At 39.0% G+C, this 16,264-nt stretch overlaps 1 protein-coding gene across 8 annotated transcripts in view; it reads right to left on the reverse strand.

Annotated features, from left to right (window-relative positions):
• Positions 1-16,264, reverse strand: part of ST7 (suppression of tumorigenicity 7) — a 323,008-nt gene that overhangs the window by 252,164 nt on the left and 54,580 nt on the right. The window contains exon 1 of one of the 8 annotated variants that reach the window (XM_049894438.1): positions 9-14,583. The exons of the other annotated variants lie outside the window; for them this stretch is intronic. Coding sequence (XP_049750395.1) covers positions 9-21 — 13 coding nt within the window. The 5' untranslated portion in view covers positions 22-14,583. Of the gene's footprint in view, positions 1-8; positions 14,584-16,264 lie in introns of those variants that run through there. 8 annotated transcript variants of the gene reach the window in all.

Here is a 16,264-nt window from a genome sequence, read left to right on the forward strand (position 1 = left end):
AATTTTACCTGTATAATCCATAATGAAGCAGTAGGCAGGAAACCAGGTATCTTCCAAAGTATAACTCAATTCAGACACAAAATGAAAGAGCTCCCTGGACCGGCAAACCACTCTGGGGAAAGTCTCCTGCCATGTGACATTAATACATGCACACTTCTGCTTATCTCTTGACTCAAACCCCAACGGCCGTGACTCTGCTCTCTTTCCCTGTTTCGTTTTTTGTTTTGTTTTGTTTTTAAGTTGACCTCAGAAAAGTCTCTTAGAAAAGAACAGTTATTAGAAAATAAGAACTTTTTTTTTTTAATCATCTCTTCCCATTTCATTCCTGTATTATTAGTTTAGAAATGAGAAATAAAATTCTTTTATTTCTCTACGTGGAAAGAACACAAGAAGTCCACATTTCATCCTAGCACTCAATGTCACAAAGCTACAGAAGCTGAAAGGAGTCAGCATCCAAACTGTTAGGAAGAATGCAATTTTGTCATTATGCTTCCTCATTTGATAGTAGGCACGTTTGATCCACTTATAACATTTGATTAATTTGAAAACAAATCTAATAAACCTAATAAAAGAACACTCCTTTAAAGCATATCTAAGACCTCCGACTCATTCATCCAAGACCTGAAACACACATCAGATGGAAAGGACATATGGTCATTACTGAGACAGATGCTATCTGATGTAATCTTTAATGTCATATTACCATGTCCCCTGAGCCATGTTTTCCTTCATTGCCAATTGTTCTTCACCTTGAGTATGCCCCAGCTAAACTTTAAATAAATTTTAACAATGGCTACTTTGTACTGATAAAACAATTCTTCACCTTGCCCAGAGACAACATATAAATAAATAAGTAGGTAAGTAAATAAATAAATATTTGAAATTTTAATCAACTTTGTTTCAAGCAATCTGAACGCTTAGACAATTTCCAATTTAGATTTATTTTAAAAAGTAGCGCTACTCTGAGAAAGATAAGGCAATTCGTTGTTTAGAGTGATTCTGATGGAGTAGTGGGGTGTTTTGTTTTGTTTTTGTCTTGTTAGTTTCCTTTCTACTGAATAAGTTTCTCCATAAAATAATTACAAAGTTGACAACACTATAAAATAAATGATTTCTAATTTTTAATGTAATATCAAAAGTATGTATAGTACAGACAGCTTCAAATTCGGGGCTTAGGCGAACCACTTAACAGATCTCCCAATAATATTATGAAATCAGTGGGAGAAGCATTACTTCACTGGCTTGTACAATCAATGCTTCATTACCATGAACAAGTCCCAACGCACCACCCGTCTGCTAAGAACAGTCAAAAACTGTTAACTCTCATCAACTTCACTTGTCGCCGTTGCCAAGAAGCCCCATCTCACTTCTCAGGCCCTAATTCTCTTTATTCTAGGGTACGGACAGGGAAGATTTCCATGAGCTACAAAACTCTGATATAATTTCTTCCTAGTAATTAAAATGTACAAATGGTTAAAACACTAATGCCATTATTGTTTTAAAACAGTAAGCTAAAAGTGCCTAATACTAACCAATCTCTTAACATCCACAGAACTTGTATGTGTGTGGACATTTTACGCTTTCACAATTTAGCACAGTTAGCATGGATTTTTTAAAGTTCTTACCTAATCAAAACCCTGGTGGCGTGGTGGTTAAGTACTACGGCTGCTAACCAAAGGGTCGGCAGTTCAAATCTGCCAGGCGCTCCTTGGAAACTCTATGGGGCGGTTCTACTCTGTCCTATAGGGTCACTATGAGTCGGAATCGACTCGATGGCACTGGTTTTGGTTTTTGGTTTACCTAATCGTGTGAGTAGCATTATTTTAAAAGCAGTTATTTGATTTTTACCTGTCTTTACATTTTGTAATTCTTGTTTAAGTCACAGATGTTTTAAGGAAATGCATTTTAACAACAGAAGGCAAATACAATGAAAAATCTAATTAGGGAGTATGTGATAGATGGATCAATAGGCTGTTGTTGTGTGCCATTCAGTCGATTTCGACTAATAGTCACTTCCTGTATGACAAAGTAGAACTGCCCCATAGGGTTTCCTAGGCTATAATCTATATGGAAGCAGATCACCAGGTCTTTTCTCCCCTGGAACCACTGGATGGATTCAAACCTCCAATCTTTCAGTTAGCAGCCAAGTGTTTAACCATGGTGCCACAGATATATAGCTAGATAGGACAGGATAACCTACCACCTACAGTAAAGTGATTTACAACACATCAGAAATAAGAGTAGAGTGGTTAAGAGCAAGGCTTTGAGTCAGACAAGGTTCAAGTCCCATGTTAGCCACTGACTAGCTAGATGATCTTAAGTTTTTTAAGCCTGAGTTTGCTCATACATTAAGTGACAATGTATACATACAAAGGACCTAGAACAATGCCTGTGGTGCAATAACAGCTCATATGTAAACAGCATTTAATATGTATCAGGCATTGTCCTAACACATCCATTATTTATTAATCCTCACAAGAATAATAATATGGGTATTATCCCCATTTTATAGATGAGGAAACTGAGGTGGGGAAGGTGAATAATTCAAGTAAGGTCATACAATATAACTGAGAGGAAGGATTACACCCAAGAACCCCAGCTCCAGAGTCCTTGCACTTAACCACTATGAAATACTGCCTCTGTAAAGTAGGTGATCGATAAATGGAAGCAAAAAAAAGAAAAATCATTTCAAAAACTAGAATCATTCTTCCCAATAAAACCAGTTCTACAGTTGACCGAATATTTCAACTCTGGGTTTATAAAAATTCTCTTTTTATATTATATGCTCAATTTCAACATATAGAAAAATTAAAGAGAGAATGAAAGTCATAATGTTTACAATCACTGTGACAGCTTAAAATGAGTTGCATTAATCAGTTAAGCAGAAACAAGGATTCAAGTGCAGAGAGCTATAGCCATAAAAGGACCTGCTATCTACAGAACACGCCCAGAATTTGGAAATTATCAAACAACATCATTAATATCACACGCAAGTGAAATTTTGCTGAAGATAACTCAAAAACAGTTGCAGCAGTACATGAACAGGGAACTGCTATAAATTCAAGCCAGATTCAGAAGAGGGTGTGGAATGAAGGATGTCACTGCTGACGTCAGATGGATCCTGGCTGAAAGCAGAGAATATCAGAAAGATGTTTACCTGTGTTTTATTGACTATGCAAAGGCATTTGACTGTGTGGATCATAACAAATTACAGATAACATCAAGAAGAATGGGAATTCCAGAACACTTCATTGTGCTCGTGAGGAAACTTGTACATAGACCAAAGAGGCAGTCGTTGAACAAAACAAAGATAATACATGGTTTAAAATCAGGAAAAGTGTGCGTCAGGGACGTATCCTTTCACCGTATTTACTCAAGCTGTATGCTGAGCAAATAATCCAAGAAGCTGGTTGTCATGGATTGAATTATGTCCCCCCAAAAATGTATGTATCAGTTTGGCTGGGCCATGGTTCCCGGTATTGTGTGATTTTCCTATATGTTGTAAATCCTGCCTGTATGATGTTAATGAGGGAAGATGGGTGGCAGTTGTGTTAGTTAGGCAGCACTCAATCTACAAGATTGGATTGTGTCTTGAGGCAATCTCTTGAGATATAAAAGAGAGAAGCGAGCAGAGTGACGGGGGACCTCACACTACCAAAAAAGCAGTACCAGGAGCACAGCATGTCCTTTGGACCCGAGGCCCCTATGCCTGAGAAGTTCCTTGACCAGGGGAAGACTTAGGACAAGGACCTTCTTCCAGAGCAGAGAGAGACAGAGACACAGAGAGAGGAAGGAAGGGGTGGCAAGGGAAAGAGGAAGAAAAAGGGAGAGAGAGGGAAAGCCTTCCCCTGGAGCTGACACCTGAATTTGGACTTTTAGCCTACTTTACTGTGAGGAAATAAATTTCTCTTTGTTAAAGCCATCCACTTGTGGTATTTCTGTTATGGCAGCACTAGATGACTAAGACACTGGACTATATGAAGAGTAGGGCATCAGAATGCGAGGAAGACTCATTAACAACCTGCAATAAGCAGATGATACAACCTTGCTTACTGAAAGCAAACAAGACTTGAAATACTGAGAAGGATCAAAGACTACAGTCTTCAGTATGGATTACACCTCAACATAAAGAAAACAAAAAATCCACAACTGGACCAATAAGCAACATCACAATAAATGGAGAAAAGATCGAAGCTGTCAAGGATTTCATTTTACTTGGATCCACAATCAATGCCCATGGAAGCAGCAGTCAAGAAACTTATTGCACGGGGTAAATCCGCTGCAAAAGACCTCTTTCAAGTGTTAAAAAGCAAAGATGTCACTTTGAGGACCAAGGTGTGCCTGACCCAAGCCATAGAACTTTCAATTGCCTGATATGCACGTGAAAGCTGGACAATAAATGAGGAAGACCAAAGAAGATTAATGCCTTTGAATTATAGTGTTAGCAAAGAATATTGAATATACCATGGATTGCCAGAATGAACAAATCTGTCTCGGAAGAAGTACAGCCAGAATGCTCCTTAGAAGTGATGATGGTGAGATGTCTCACGCACTTTGGTTATGTTATCAGGAGGGACCAGCTCCTGAAGAAGAATATCATGTTTGGTAAAGCAGAGGATCACTGAAGGAGGAAGACCATCAACGAGATGGATTGACACAGTGGGTTCGACTATGGGCTCAAACATAGCAACAACCGTGAGAATGGTACAGGACTAGACAGTGTTTCATTCTGTTGTACATAGGGTCACTATGAGTCGGAATTGACTCAATGGCACCTAACAACACCAACTATCCACAGCTATCCAGCAACCACTAAGTCTGGCAATACTCTTCAGTTCTCCAAATATCACAGCAGATACTACTGGCCTAACCTCTAAAGAGTTACAGCAGATTCATCTTTCTGTAACTTCAAATCTCATAAGAGCCTTCAACTAGATCTCTCCACCTACTTCTGCAAGAATCGTCACTTTCTGACCTCACCCTCTGTGAATGAGACTTGCTAATGCACCTAGATGTCCCCCACACAATCACATCCTCCCCAAAATGTAGTAACAAGTAACCCAAGTCGGAGGCCCTTCCCTGATCACCCATTCTAGTCCATGGCCGAGGGACCACTGTCGTAACTATAACTCACTGACCCATTGCCCACACGGTGCTTTTGAACTCCATCCCAGATTCCTGGTACAGCTTAACCCCTTGTAATCCATGCTGGAAGAAGCATAATTACTAAATGAAGAGACCTGGGATCTAGTCCCAACACTGCCATTCCTTACCATTCTGGTCACAGATAAGTCTTGGGACCTCCATAGGTCTCCATCCCTCACTGTTAAAATGAGGAGGTTGAACTGGATGATCCCTAAAATCTAGGACAACTCTAGAATTCTACATCAAACGAACTGGATGAGAAAACTGAAGTAAGTCCCCGCAGGTAACAGCTCCTCCTTATCTAGCCCACACCATCCCCTCTTCCACCTTGCTGGGGCTCTGGAAACAGTCTCTCTGGGGTTGAAAACCAGGCTGCCAGGGGGTATTGTCCTAAAGGCAGTGCATTTACTACAGTGAATGGCTGGTGCTCTTCCTGCTAACAGGCATACTGCTGCTCTCTCTAGGCAGGTCCTACCAGTAGTTGCAGGCCGGGGTGAGCAGACAAATACACATAAACTCTCACATAACACACTTAGAAATAATTGGCAGAGATGCTGCCTACTGGAGGGTTCGTGGCCTGGTGGTCACATCTTAGGACAATGCAGCCTCACTGCCCCCTATAAAGCTTCGGAAGGGCATGACTGCAGGGTATGATTAAGATAGCCCATACAGGGAGTGCTGGGTTTACTGTGGATAACAGCTCTGGGGCTGAGACATATCTGTCTTCAGGGCCGTCTTACCTGGGAGTAGCTCCTGCTGTGCGATGTTGTGCTGAGGATCCAGGGACAAACAGTCCACAGCTGATCACCTTTGCCAGAGCAGGAGAGTGAGAACCGCTCCCACTTCAACCTTCCCTCTTAAATCCCCAAACCATAACTTGACCATAATATCCCACATCATATTTCTGACACATATAATAACTCACTTTGCTTATTACATATGTTTTAAAACCCCAGGGTTGGATTATAACTGCTCACCCTAAGTTTCTCCACATTTCAGAAATAGAAATAGGGGGTTTCCCTCCAACCTTCATTTTCAATCTCCTCACCAACATGTCAGAGCTAAGTCAAAATGCCTTAAAGTTCTGCCTCATTCCAACTTCCCCTTATTACTAAGTCAGAGCAAATGTTATCTAAGATATTATCTCAGCTTGCTGCTCTCCCAGGCCTCTCACCACCCACACCAGGCTGCATCTGCCTCAGCATTTTGCTTTCCTGTCTGTTTTCCTTCCTTGGCTTTGCTTTCTGAGCCCTAAGGCTGCCTCATGATCTGCCCAAAAATGTGAGAAGACTTACACTCCAAAAAGGATTCCCTGAATAAAAAAGATTACTAGAATGAGCCCAACTCCTCCAGCAAGTGAGTTCTATGCCTCCATACCTCACAGCTTTTACGTAAAGGAAGACAGAGGAGCATCAAGCACCAACCAGATAACAAAACAGCTCTATGAAATGAGGAGGAAGCACGACTGCTCAACTCAACACCATGATTCACAGCAAACAAACTAATAAAAAAACCTGTTGCCACTGAGTGGATTCCCACTCAGAGCAACCCTACAGGGCAGAGTAGAACTACCCTATAGGGTTTCCAAGGCTGTAATCTTTACGGAAGCATCTTTCTCCCATGGACTGGCTGCTGGGTTTGAACTGCTCCCTTGGCATAGACCAGTACTATATATTTTCCAGGGCACAGAACCAAAGCAAAGAATCATCTTTAGCAGGCACAAAAGCACAATTATGGCCAATGATATGGATAAACCTGATAGAAAGATCCACTTTACCAAACTCATACCTTCAGATAAGGGTACTTTCAGGACAGGGTACACCCGTTTTTATGCCTTAAAAGACTGGTGGCGGGAAAAGATAGTCTTTTTAACAAATGGTGCTGGCATAACTGGATATCCATTTGCAAAGAAGTGAAACAGGACCCATACCTCGCACCATGCACAAAAACTAACTCCAAGTGGATCAAAGACCTAAACATAAAGACTAAAACGATAAAGATCATGGAAGAAAAAATAGGGACAATGTTAGAAGCCCTAATACAAGGCATAAACAGAAGACAAAACATTACTAAAAATGACAAAGAGAAACCAGATAACTGGGAGCTCCTAAAAATCAAACACCTATGCTCATCTAAAGACTTCACCAAAAGAGTAAAAAGACCACCTACAGATTGAGAAAGAATTTTCAGCTATGACATCTCCGACCAGCGCCTGATCTCTAAAATCTATATGATTCTGTTAAAACTCAACCACAAAAAGACAAACAACCCAATCAAAAAGTGGGCAAAGGATATGAACACGCACTTCATCTAAAGAAGAGATTCAGGCAGCTAACAGATACATGAGAAAATGCTCTCGATCATTAGCCGTTAGAGAAATGCAAATTAAAACTACGATGAGATTCCATCTCACTCCAACAAGGCTGGCATTAATCCAAAAAACACAAAATAATAAATGTTGGAGAGGCTGCGGAGAGATTGGAACTCTTATACACTGCTGGTGGGAATGTAAAATGGTACAACCACTTTGAAATTCTACCTGGCGTTATCTTAAAAATTTAGAAATAGAACTACCATACAACCCAGAAATCCCACTCCTCAGAATATACCCTAGAGAAATAAGAGCCTTTACACGAACAGATATATGCATACCCATGTTTATTGCAGCTCTGTTTACAACAGCAAAAAGCTGGAAGCAACCAAGGTGTCCATCAACGGATGAATGGGTAAATAAATTGTGGTATATTCACACAATGGAATACTACGCATCGATAAAGAACAATGACGAGTCTGTGAAACATTTCATAACATGGAGGAACCTGGAAGGCATTATGCTGAGTGAAATTAGTCAGTTGCAAAAGGACAAATATTGTATAAGACCACTATTATAAGATCTTGAGAAACAGTATAAACTGAGAAGAACACATACTTTTGTGGTTACGAGGCGGGGAGGGAGGAAGGGTGGGAGAGGGTTATTTACTGATTAGTTAGTAGATAAGAACTACTTTAGGTGAAAGGAAGGACAATACTCAATACATGGAAGGTCAGCTCAACTGGACTGGACCAGAAGCAAAGAAGTTTCCGGGATAAACTGAATGCTTCAAAGGTCAGCGGAGCAAGGACGGGGGTTTGGGGACTATGGCTTAAGGGGACTTCTAAGTCAATTGGCAAAATAATTCTATTATGAAAACATTCTGCATTCCACTTTGAAATGTGGCGTCTGGGGTCTTAAATGTTAACAAGCAGCCATCTAAGATGCATCAATTGGTCTCAACCCACCTGGATCAAAGGAGAATGAAGAACAACAAGGTCACACGATAACTATGAGCCCAAGAGACAGAAAGGGCCACATGAACCAGAGACTTACATCATCCTGAGACCAGAAGAACTAGATGGTGCCTGGCCACAACCAATGACTCCCCTGACAGGGAGCACAACAGAGAACCCCTGAGGGAGCAGGAGATCAGTAGGATGCAGACCCCAAATTCTCATAAAAAGACCAGGCTTAATGGTCTGACTGAGACTAGAGGAATCCCGGTGGTCATGGTCCCCAAACCTTGTGTTGGCCCAGAACAGGAACCATTCCCGAAGACAACTCATCAGACATGGAAGGGACTGGACAATGGGTTGGAGAGAGATGCTGACGAAGAGTGACCTACTTGTATCAGGTGGACACTTGAGACTGTGTTGGCATCTCCTGCCTGGAGGGGAGATAGGAGGGTAGAGAGGGTTAGAAACTGACAAAATTGTCACAAAAGGAGAGACTGAAAGGAGGGAGCGGGCTGACTCATTAGGGGGAGAGTAAGTGGGAGTATGGAGTAAGGTGTATATAAGCTTATATGTGACAGACTGATTTGATTTGTAAACTTTCACTTAAAGCACAATAAAAATTATTAAAAAAAAAAAAAAAAAGACTGATGGCAATGGTGGTGGGACCTAAGGCTCCCATATTTGCAAAACACGGACATCTTATAAAGTAGCAGGACCACTCCCTTCTCCTTACATTAGTCCCAAGAGAACTGACATTAAGTAACCACAGCTGGAAAGGGTGGAAGGAAGAAATAACTTCTATAACAGGTGAAGTGTCCCAATCATTGACATTTTTACTCTATAAGAAGATGATTATAAAAAAAGATATCTGTTTAAGTGTTTAAGCGTAACCAATAAAAAAGAATACACATCAATTAGTCTTGATATAAAATGACTAAAGTTACTAAAATACCTAGTAAAAATACGAAAGAATTAAGATTTTCTTCCTACAAATATGGAAGCTTGTTCTCTTCCAACCATACATGTGTTTATTCATTTTACACCCTGAAAGTGGGGGTCATTTTATATGCAATTGAATCAAAGCTCTAGTGAAAACATTAGAAGCAAAATTCAGGTTTCTACAACAAACAGGAAAAGGAGCCCTGGTGGTGCAGTGCCTACAGTGCTCAGCTGCAAAAGGTCAGCGATTCAAACCCATTGGCTGCTCTGTAAGAGAAAGATGTGGTAGTCTGCTTCCATGAAGACTGCAGCCTTGGAAACAGTTCTACTCTGTCCTATAGGGTCACTATGAGTCAGAATCAACTCGATGGCAGTGGGTACAATAGATATATCCCTCTGTAGGAAAGCTTCTTTAGACAAACCATAGGCCTTCCTGTGTGGCTCTGGTTTGTTCACCTGGCTGGCAAAAGGAACCACTGGAAAATAAGTGAAGGAAGTCATGAAAAATAGTCATGAATGGACCATTGTGGGTCATTTCAGTGGCAAAACACGGCAGAGAAATTCTTCAAGAAATATGGTAGTATTCAGCTAGAGTTCTTGGTTAGCAAAGAATGCCACACATTTCCATGGTACATGAAAACATAAATCATTCTTGATGTTTTATAACAAGGATAGGAAAACTTTTTCTGTTTAAAGCCAAATAATAAATCGTTTAGATTCTGTAGGAACATATTGTCTGTCACAACTACTCGACTCCGCTGTTCCAGTGCAAAAGAGGCCATAAACAATATGTAAATAAATAGGTGTGGCTGTGTTCCAATAAAACTCTACTTAGAGACACTGAAATTTGAATTTCTTGTAATTTTCACATATCACAAAATATCATCCTTCTTTTGAATTTTTTCAATCATTTAAAAACATAAAAAAACATTGTTAGCTTGCAAGCCATAAGAAATCAGGCAGCAGGCCAGATTTAGCCTATGGACTACAGCATGCCAAAACCTTGATTTATAATCTTTACTATAGTCAATTTGATCTTTTTCTGAAAGGGCTCTGATCTTCAGTTAGGTCTCTGCCATTGACAAGGCTAACAAAGATAATGATTCCATCAACAACTGCCTGACGGATCAAGGCAGTGAAAACTTCAATCCTGTTTCCTTCACTTCTAATAATAATCTTAGCAACACCTTGTCTTGATAGGCCACACTACCTTTTTCATTCTCTATCACATTAGCATTAATGGTAAATTCTGAGACAGACTCTCAGACATTCTCACCTACTTTCACAGGATAACAAAAACATCTCCAGTGCTCATACATCTCCAGTCCTCAAAGCTCCTGTAAAAAGGGAAATCGCTGGGTAAGATATCCAAGTCTCTTCAACTATACTACAAGCCAGGAAACTTTCTACAAAGCACACTTTAGTCTTAAATACAAGTAATAGCTCGTTTGGCATAAGAAAACCTGGCCTCATTCACCAACAATTGCTGAGAGAGAGAAGAAACATATTATAATTCTAACTGCACAGTTAACTAGTTTAGTTAGCTCGTTTCAAAACAGCATCTGATATGAAACTAAGAATTAGGCTTAGATTATTTCTATGGTCTTTTCTAACTCCAAAATGAAACAATTCTGTAAAGAGCCAACTAATCATGATATCTGATCCAGTCCATTGAGAGTTTCAACATTTTTCTATCAAAGTTCACGTGGATGCCATTTTCACTTTTCATTATCTTTCAGATAAGCAAGCAATTTCCTCTGTTCTTTTATCTCTGAAGGCCATTGAAAATATATTTCTGATCAGGATAATTGCCACCCTCTTAGGAATTAACCAGTCTTAAGTGATTCCAAGAGAAAATACCGTGTAGGGTGATACTTGGAAGACATTTCTAGAGACATACATTTTTGTCTGCTGCAACTACAAACTCCAACTTGTGGAACTTCCCCATAACAAAAGCATAAAGTAAGTTCCTTTAGCTGCCACAGAAATTTGTCTTTAAAATTACTTCAGTTTTCCACAATAATCTCACTTGTGACCTATATGAACCATACTTCAGTCTAACTCTTAGAGTGAAACAGACCTGGATTTTATTCCTGCCATTGCTAATCATAAACTAAAAGTTCCTCACCTCTAAGCCTCAGTTTCCCCATCTGTAGAACAGAGATGCTGGTACACATGGTAGCAATGGAAACAACATGTACATAATGGTGTATAACTATTGATGTGGGAAAACGTCTGCAATATATTGTGAGGCTTGAAGAGGAATTTACAGAACACAGGAATGATATGATAACATTTTGCAGCTGTTTTTTTAAAGCATACAGTAGATATCTCCGGCAGTAAAATTACTGAGGATTTTCCCTTTCTACTTTCTTCACTACTGCAGAAGTAGTACAAGCTCTTAATGCAAAATGTTCAATCCAAAAAAAAATAAAGGCATTTTCATTTTATGTAAACAAATGGTGTCTCATGCAGGTATTCAAAAACCAACAGCTCAGGAGCCCTAGCATATTGAGGGCAGCAGAGATGGAATTTATTTTAATTTTTGTAAATCTCATAGCATCTGGCACAATGTCTTACACACAACAGACTCTCAACAAGAGGTTGTTAAGTCTTTCCAACAGGCTCAAAATAAATTAGTCTACAGGTCAAGCCAACGTCAATCTTCATCTTTCCTCCTGGGTTTGATTTTCGAACCTTTTATTCTTCCATTCATTACAAAAAATTCTGCTTTTCACATTCAGGATATAAAAGTCACATTGCTGTTCTGTGCTGCTGAATTGATTTTGACTCATAGTGACCCTGTATGACAGAGTAGAACCTCCCCCATAGGATTTCTAAGGCTGTGATCTTTACAGGAGCAGACGGCCAGGTCTTTTCTCCCACAGAGCAGCTGATGGGTTTGAGCCACTGACCTTTTGGTTAGCAGCTGAGTGTTTAACCATTGCACCATGAGGGCTCCTTAAAAGTCATATTAAATTAGCTATATTAAAAACTATATCTGCGGTTGATATGAAAGAAAATCTGGGAAAATTTCTTTAATCTAAAAAATGTCACTTGGTGTATATCAATCTTGCTAACAAAGTCAAATAAAGAAGCTAAGCTATTACACTACTATCTCAAAGATTTGGGTGGGACACAGATAACTACAGTTTTGTGAGGAAGAAGTTTTATGTTTCCCAGATAGAACCATGTTCTGGACTTTTCACATAGGGGAAAGAAAGAGGCCTTAGGACCTGCAGTCAGAGGAAGAAGCATGGACGTAAAAAGCATTTAGGAGGAGGGCAAACTGCAGCCACCCTCTGATTAGCCTGGGTCCTAATAAGAAAAGAAGTAAGCCTCAAAGCTATGAAACCTAGCAGCTAAGGGAAAAATTAGCCTTGAAATACATTAAGATCAAATACTGTAACCAGGGTTATGTATAGGATTAGGGTCAAAATAAATGGCTGAAAGAATTATACCTCCACTCCTCACTTATCAACATGGTTAAATTCCAAAAACCAAGTCATAATGCAAAAATTGGCTTATGTGAAAATGGAGGATGACCACATTAGATCACAAAATGGAGGATGACTACATCATTACACAACTCCCAAACCACCGAGACTCATGGCCCAGGCAAATTGACACATAACCCTAACCATCAAAGCCAACGTTACTCTTGCCTCGCACGTCGGTGTTCGTTACTGCCAGACATACATTGTTAATGTGCAAAATAGTCAGATAGTAGATTTCTTACTATTGTAGTAAATGTGAAATGTCAGATGCGAGACAGTCGATAAGTGAGGAGTAGCTGTAAAGGACTGCTAGGAATTTGAGAGGCCCTGGTGGAACAGTGGTAAGCAGTCAGCTGCTAACCAAAAGGTCAGCAGTTCGAACTCACCAGCCACTTCGCAGGACAAAGATGTAGCAGTCTGCTTCTGTAAATATTTACCGTCTTGGAAACCCCATGGGGCAGTTCTACTCTGCCCCACAGGGTCACTATGAGTCAGCATCAATCCAGCGGCAGTGGGTTTGATTTGTTTTGTTTTGTTTCGGCAGGAATTTGTATGTTCAAGAATACCCTGTTCTTGATTTTGTCGAAAAGTATTAACTTTAAATAGCATTTATGCAAAGTTCATATAACTTTTAATTCTGAATTTAAAAGCCCAGTGCCATCGAGTCGATTCTGACTCATACCGACCCTGTAGGACAGAGTAGAACTGCCCCACAGAGTTTCCAAGGAGCGCCTGGCGGATTTGAACTGCTGACCCTTTGGTTAGCAGCTGTAAAGACATTATAATAATATAAAGGAGGCTTGGTGGTGCAATGGTTAAGTGCTCAGCTACTTAACCAAAAGGTCGGTAGTTCGAATCTACCAGCCACTCCATGGGAGAAAAGACCCGGTGATCTGTTTCCATAAAGATTACAGTCTAGGAAACCCTATAGGATAGGGTTGCTGTGAGTCAGAATCAGCTCGACAGCACACAACATAATATAAATAAGGAATACAAATTTCATTGTTAAATCTAGTGTCTAGCAATGTTTCTTGAGTAATAAAAAGACAAGCTTGAGTAGAAAGCAACTCCTAGAATCTCAGAGAATGTACAAACCCTTCGGAATGGATGATTTCAACACACTGCTTCTAACTGGTGCAGCATCCCTAAGACAAAACAATGATAACTAGGAAAGGAAAGTTAATTATTGAAACTTTAAAACTTGTAAGAGACAGCTCTGTACTGAAAGCATTATTATTTCCAGTAAAATACAGATATTGTCCCTAGATGGCATAAACGGTTTGCTCTCAGCTGCTAATCTAAAGGTTTGGGGTTTGAACGCACCCAGCGGCACCACGGAAGAAAGGTTACAGTCAAGGGCTGCTTCTGTAAAGATTACAGCCAAGAATCTCCTATGGAGCAATTTTACTCTGTAATACGTGGGTTGCCATGAGTCAGAATCAGCTTGACAGCAATGGGTTTGGTCCTCTAAAAAGGCACATTGACCTCACTATAAATCAATCATGAAAGAGGTATGAGGTGGGAAAAGTACTATAATTAGAGCAAGATCTGCTTCTGGATCCTTCTTAGGCAATTCTGTACCTCAGGTTTCACAGACATGAAATATCGGTAATAGGTGGCTGTAAGGGTCACACGAGATATGAGCAAAAACACTTTGTAAATGGTAAAATGTCAGGATTTATTATTATTTATTATTATTAATTTAATTGCTATTATTGACTTTTTATCTAAATAATAAAGTATCTCTGAAATATTTCTATTTGTGATTTACGTATTTATTTAAGTCTAACAAACAAAATGCATTGGCTTTTTAAAATATATTAAAATACTTAAGATAAAAGAATAACAAATTATCTGTCCTTTGACTAAGTCATTCTTTACATGGTGCTCCATCTTCTTCTCAATTCAATTCAGAATTTTTCCCAGGACTTAGTTTTTTAACAGAAACATGCCCTACATACTTTTTCAGGAGCATAATTTATTTTTAAATTCATGTCTGGGAATTCAGCCTTCTGTATCTTAAACACAGTGTTCCACTTTAGGCACTGTTTCCGGGGGCCACCATCGCAGAGGCAGGAAGTGTGATAATGCAAAGAAGGAACTGAATTCTATGGGGTCCATCAATAATGTTTGCTAGCATTTCATGAAAAATCTGACATACTTAACTATTCATGAAAACTGAAAATATATTTATACTAATAGTAACAAGTAGTAACAACAACAGGAAGACAGGGAATAGGAACCACTTGTGGCTCATTATCACAGGAGATAGCTAAAAGTGAAGTAGATCGAAACTGTGGCTAGACTAAGGATCAATAACTTTTAGATTTTCCTGGTCTGTATAATGTTAAAATAATACCAGATGTGTATTTATGTAATATTGAATTATTAACATCAAAAATTGCTCACAGTAAATCAGAAACAAATGATGACCAAATAAAATGGGGATTTTTTTTTTTACAAACATTATTTTGCCCGTTTATAATGTATTAACAAATACTTTCCACTTCAGTAAAATTAGATTGAACAGACGGATATGTAAATATAGATGTCTTGATTTTTCATTTGTTGGGAACATGAAAGATTCTACGAATATGTGTGTCCCTTTTAAAAAAGTATACATCGAGGATTGATAATATCACAATGAACAAAATACAGATGCCAGTGAACTTCCAGCCATTACATGGTAGCAACACATTTAAACATAGAGTATCAAAAATAGCTAACAAATCAAAACATAAAACATGTTAGGTTCCCCTATGCTATTTACCTAAAATACTTCTAATTCTACTTGAGTTAATTCTTCGTTATAGAAATATAAATTTGAATTTCATAAATTTTTGTTCTATCTGAAATATTCTGTGAAAGATAAATTATCTTTTTAATCATTTCTGTAACTTACACATTTTTTTAAGAAGACATTATTTTAAAATGACACTAAAGCACTCATCTCTAAAGCATTACATGATGAAAACAGGGGTCACAAACAATTTTTAACACCAGACATAAAGCATAAGTAAAAGTACAACATGAAATAAGTAGAAAAATAAATTATATTTCTATAATCAAAAGTCTCTTTTTATACTTATTAACTAGCATCAATGCCTACTGGTAGACAGATTTCTTCACTGTAAACAGGTTATGTGGGGGGATACTTCACTGACAGCATCCACATTTTTCTCCCTACACACACAACAAGGACTAGGTTGCAGAAGTCCTCTGGATCCATTGAAAGAATTAAGGATCAAGTGTGTGTGAACTCAGAGTCAATGCCTGCAGGCGGAGGCATTCTTTTTTGGTAGCTCATTTCAGCACTAGAGTGTAAATGTATTTGTATGAATTGATGAAAAATATTAACAGTGTAAAAATTACATAAAGCTATACTAGGAATGGAGTCCCTAAGTGGCGCAAAT

The sequence above is a fragment of the Elephas maximus genome, chromosome 8, assembly GCF_024166365.1.
Source record: "Elephas maximus indicus isolate mEleMax1 chromosome 8, mEleMax1 primary haplotype, whole genome shotgun sequence".
Classification (NCBI taxonomy): domain Eukaryota; kingdom Metazoa; phylum Chordata; class Mammalia; order Proboscidea; family Elephantidae; genus Elephas; species Elephas maximus.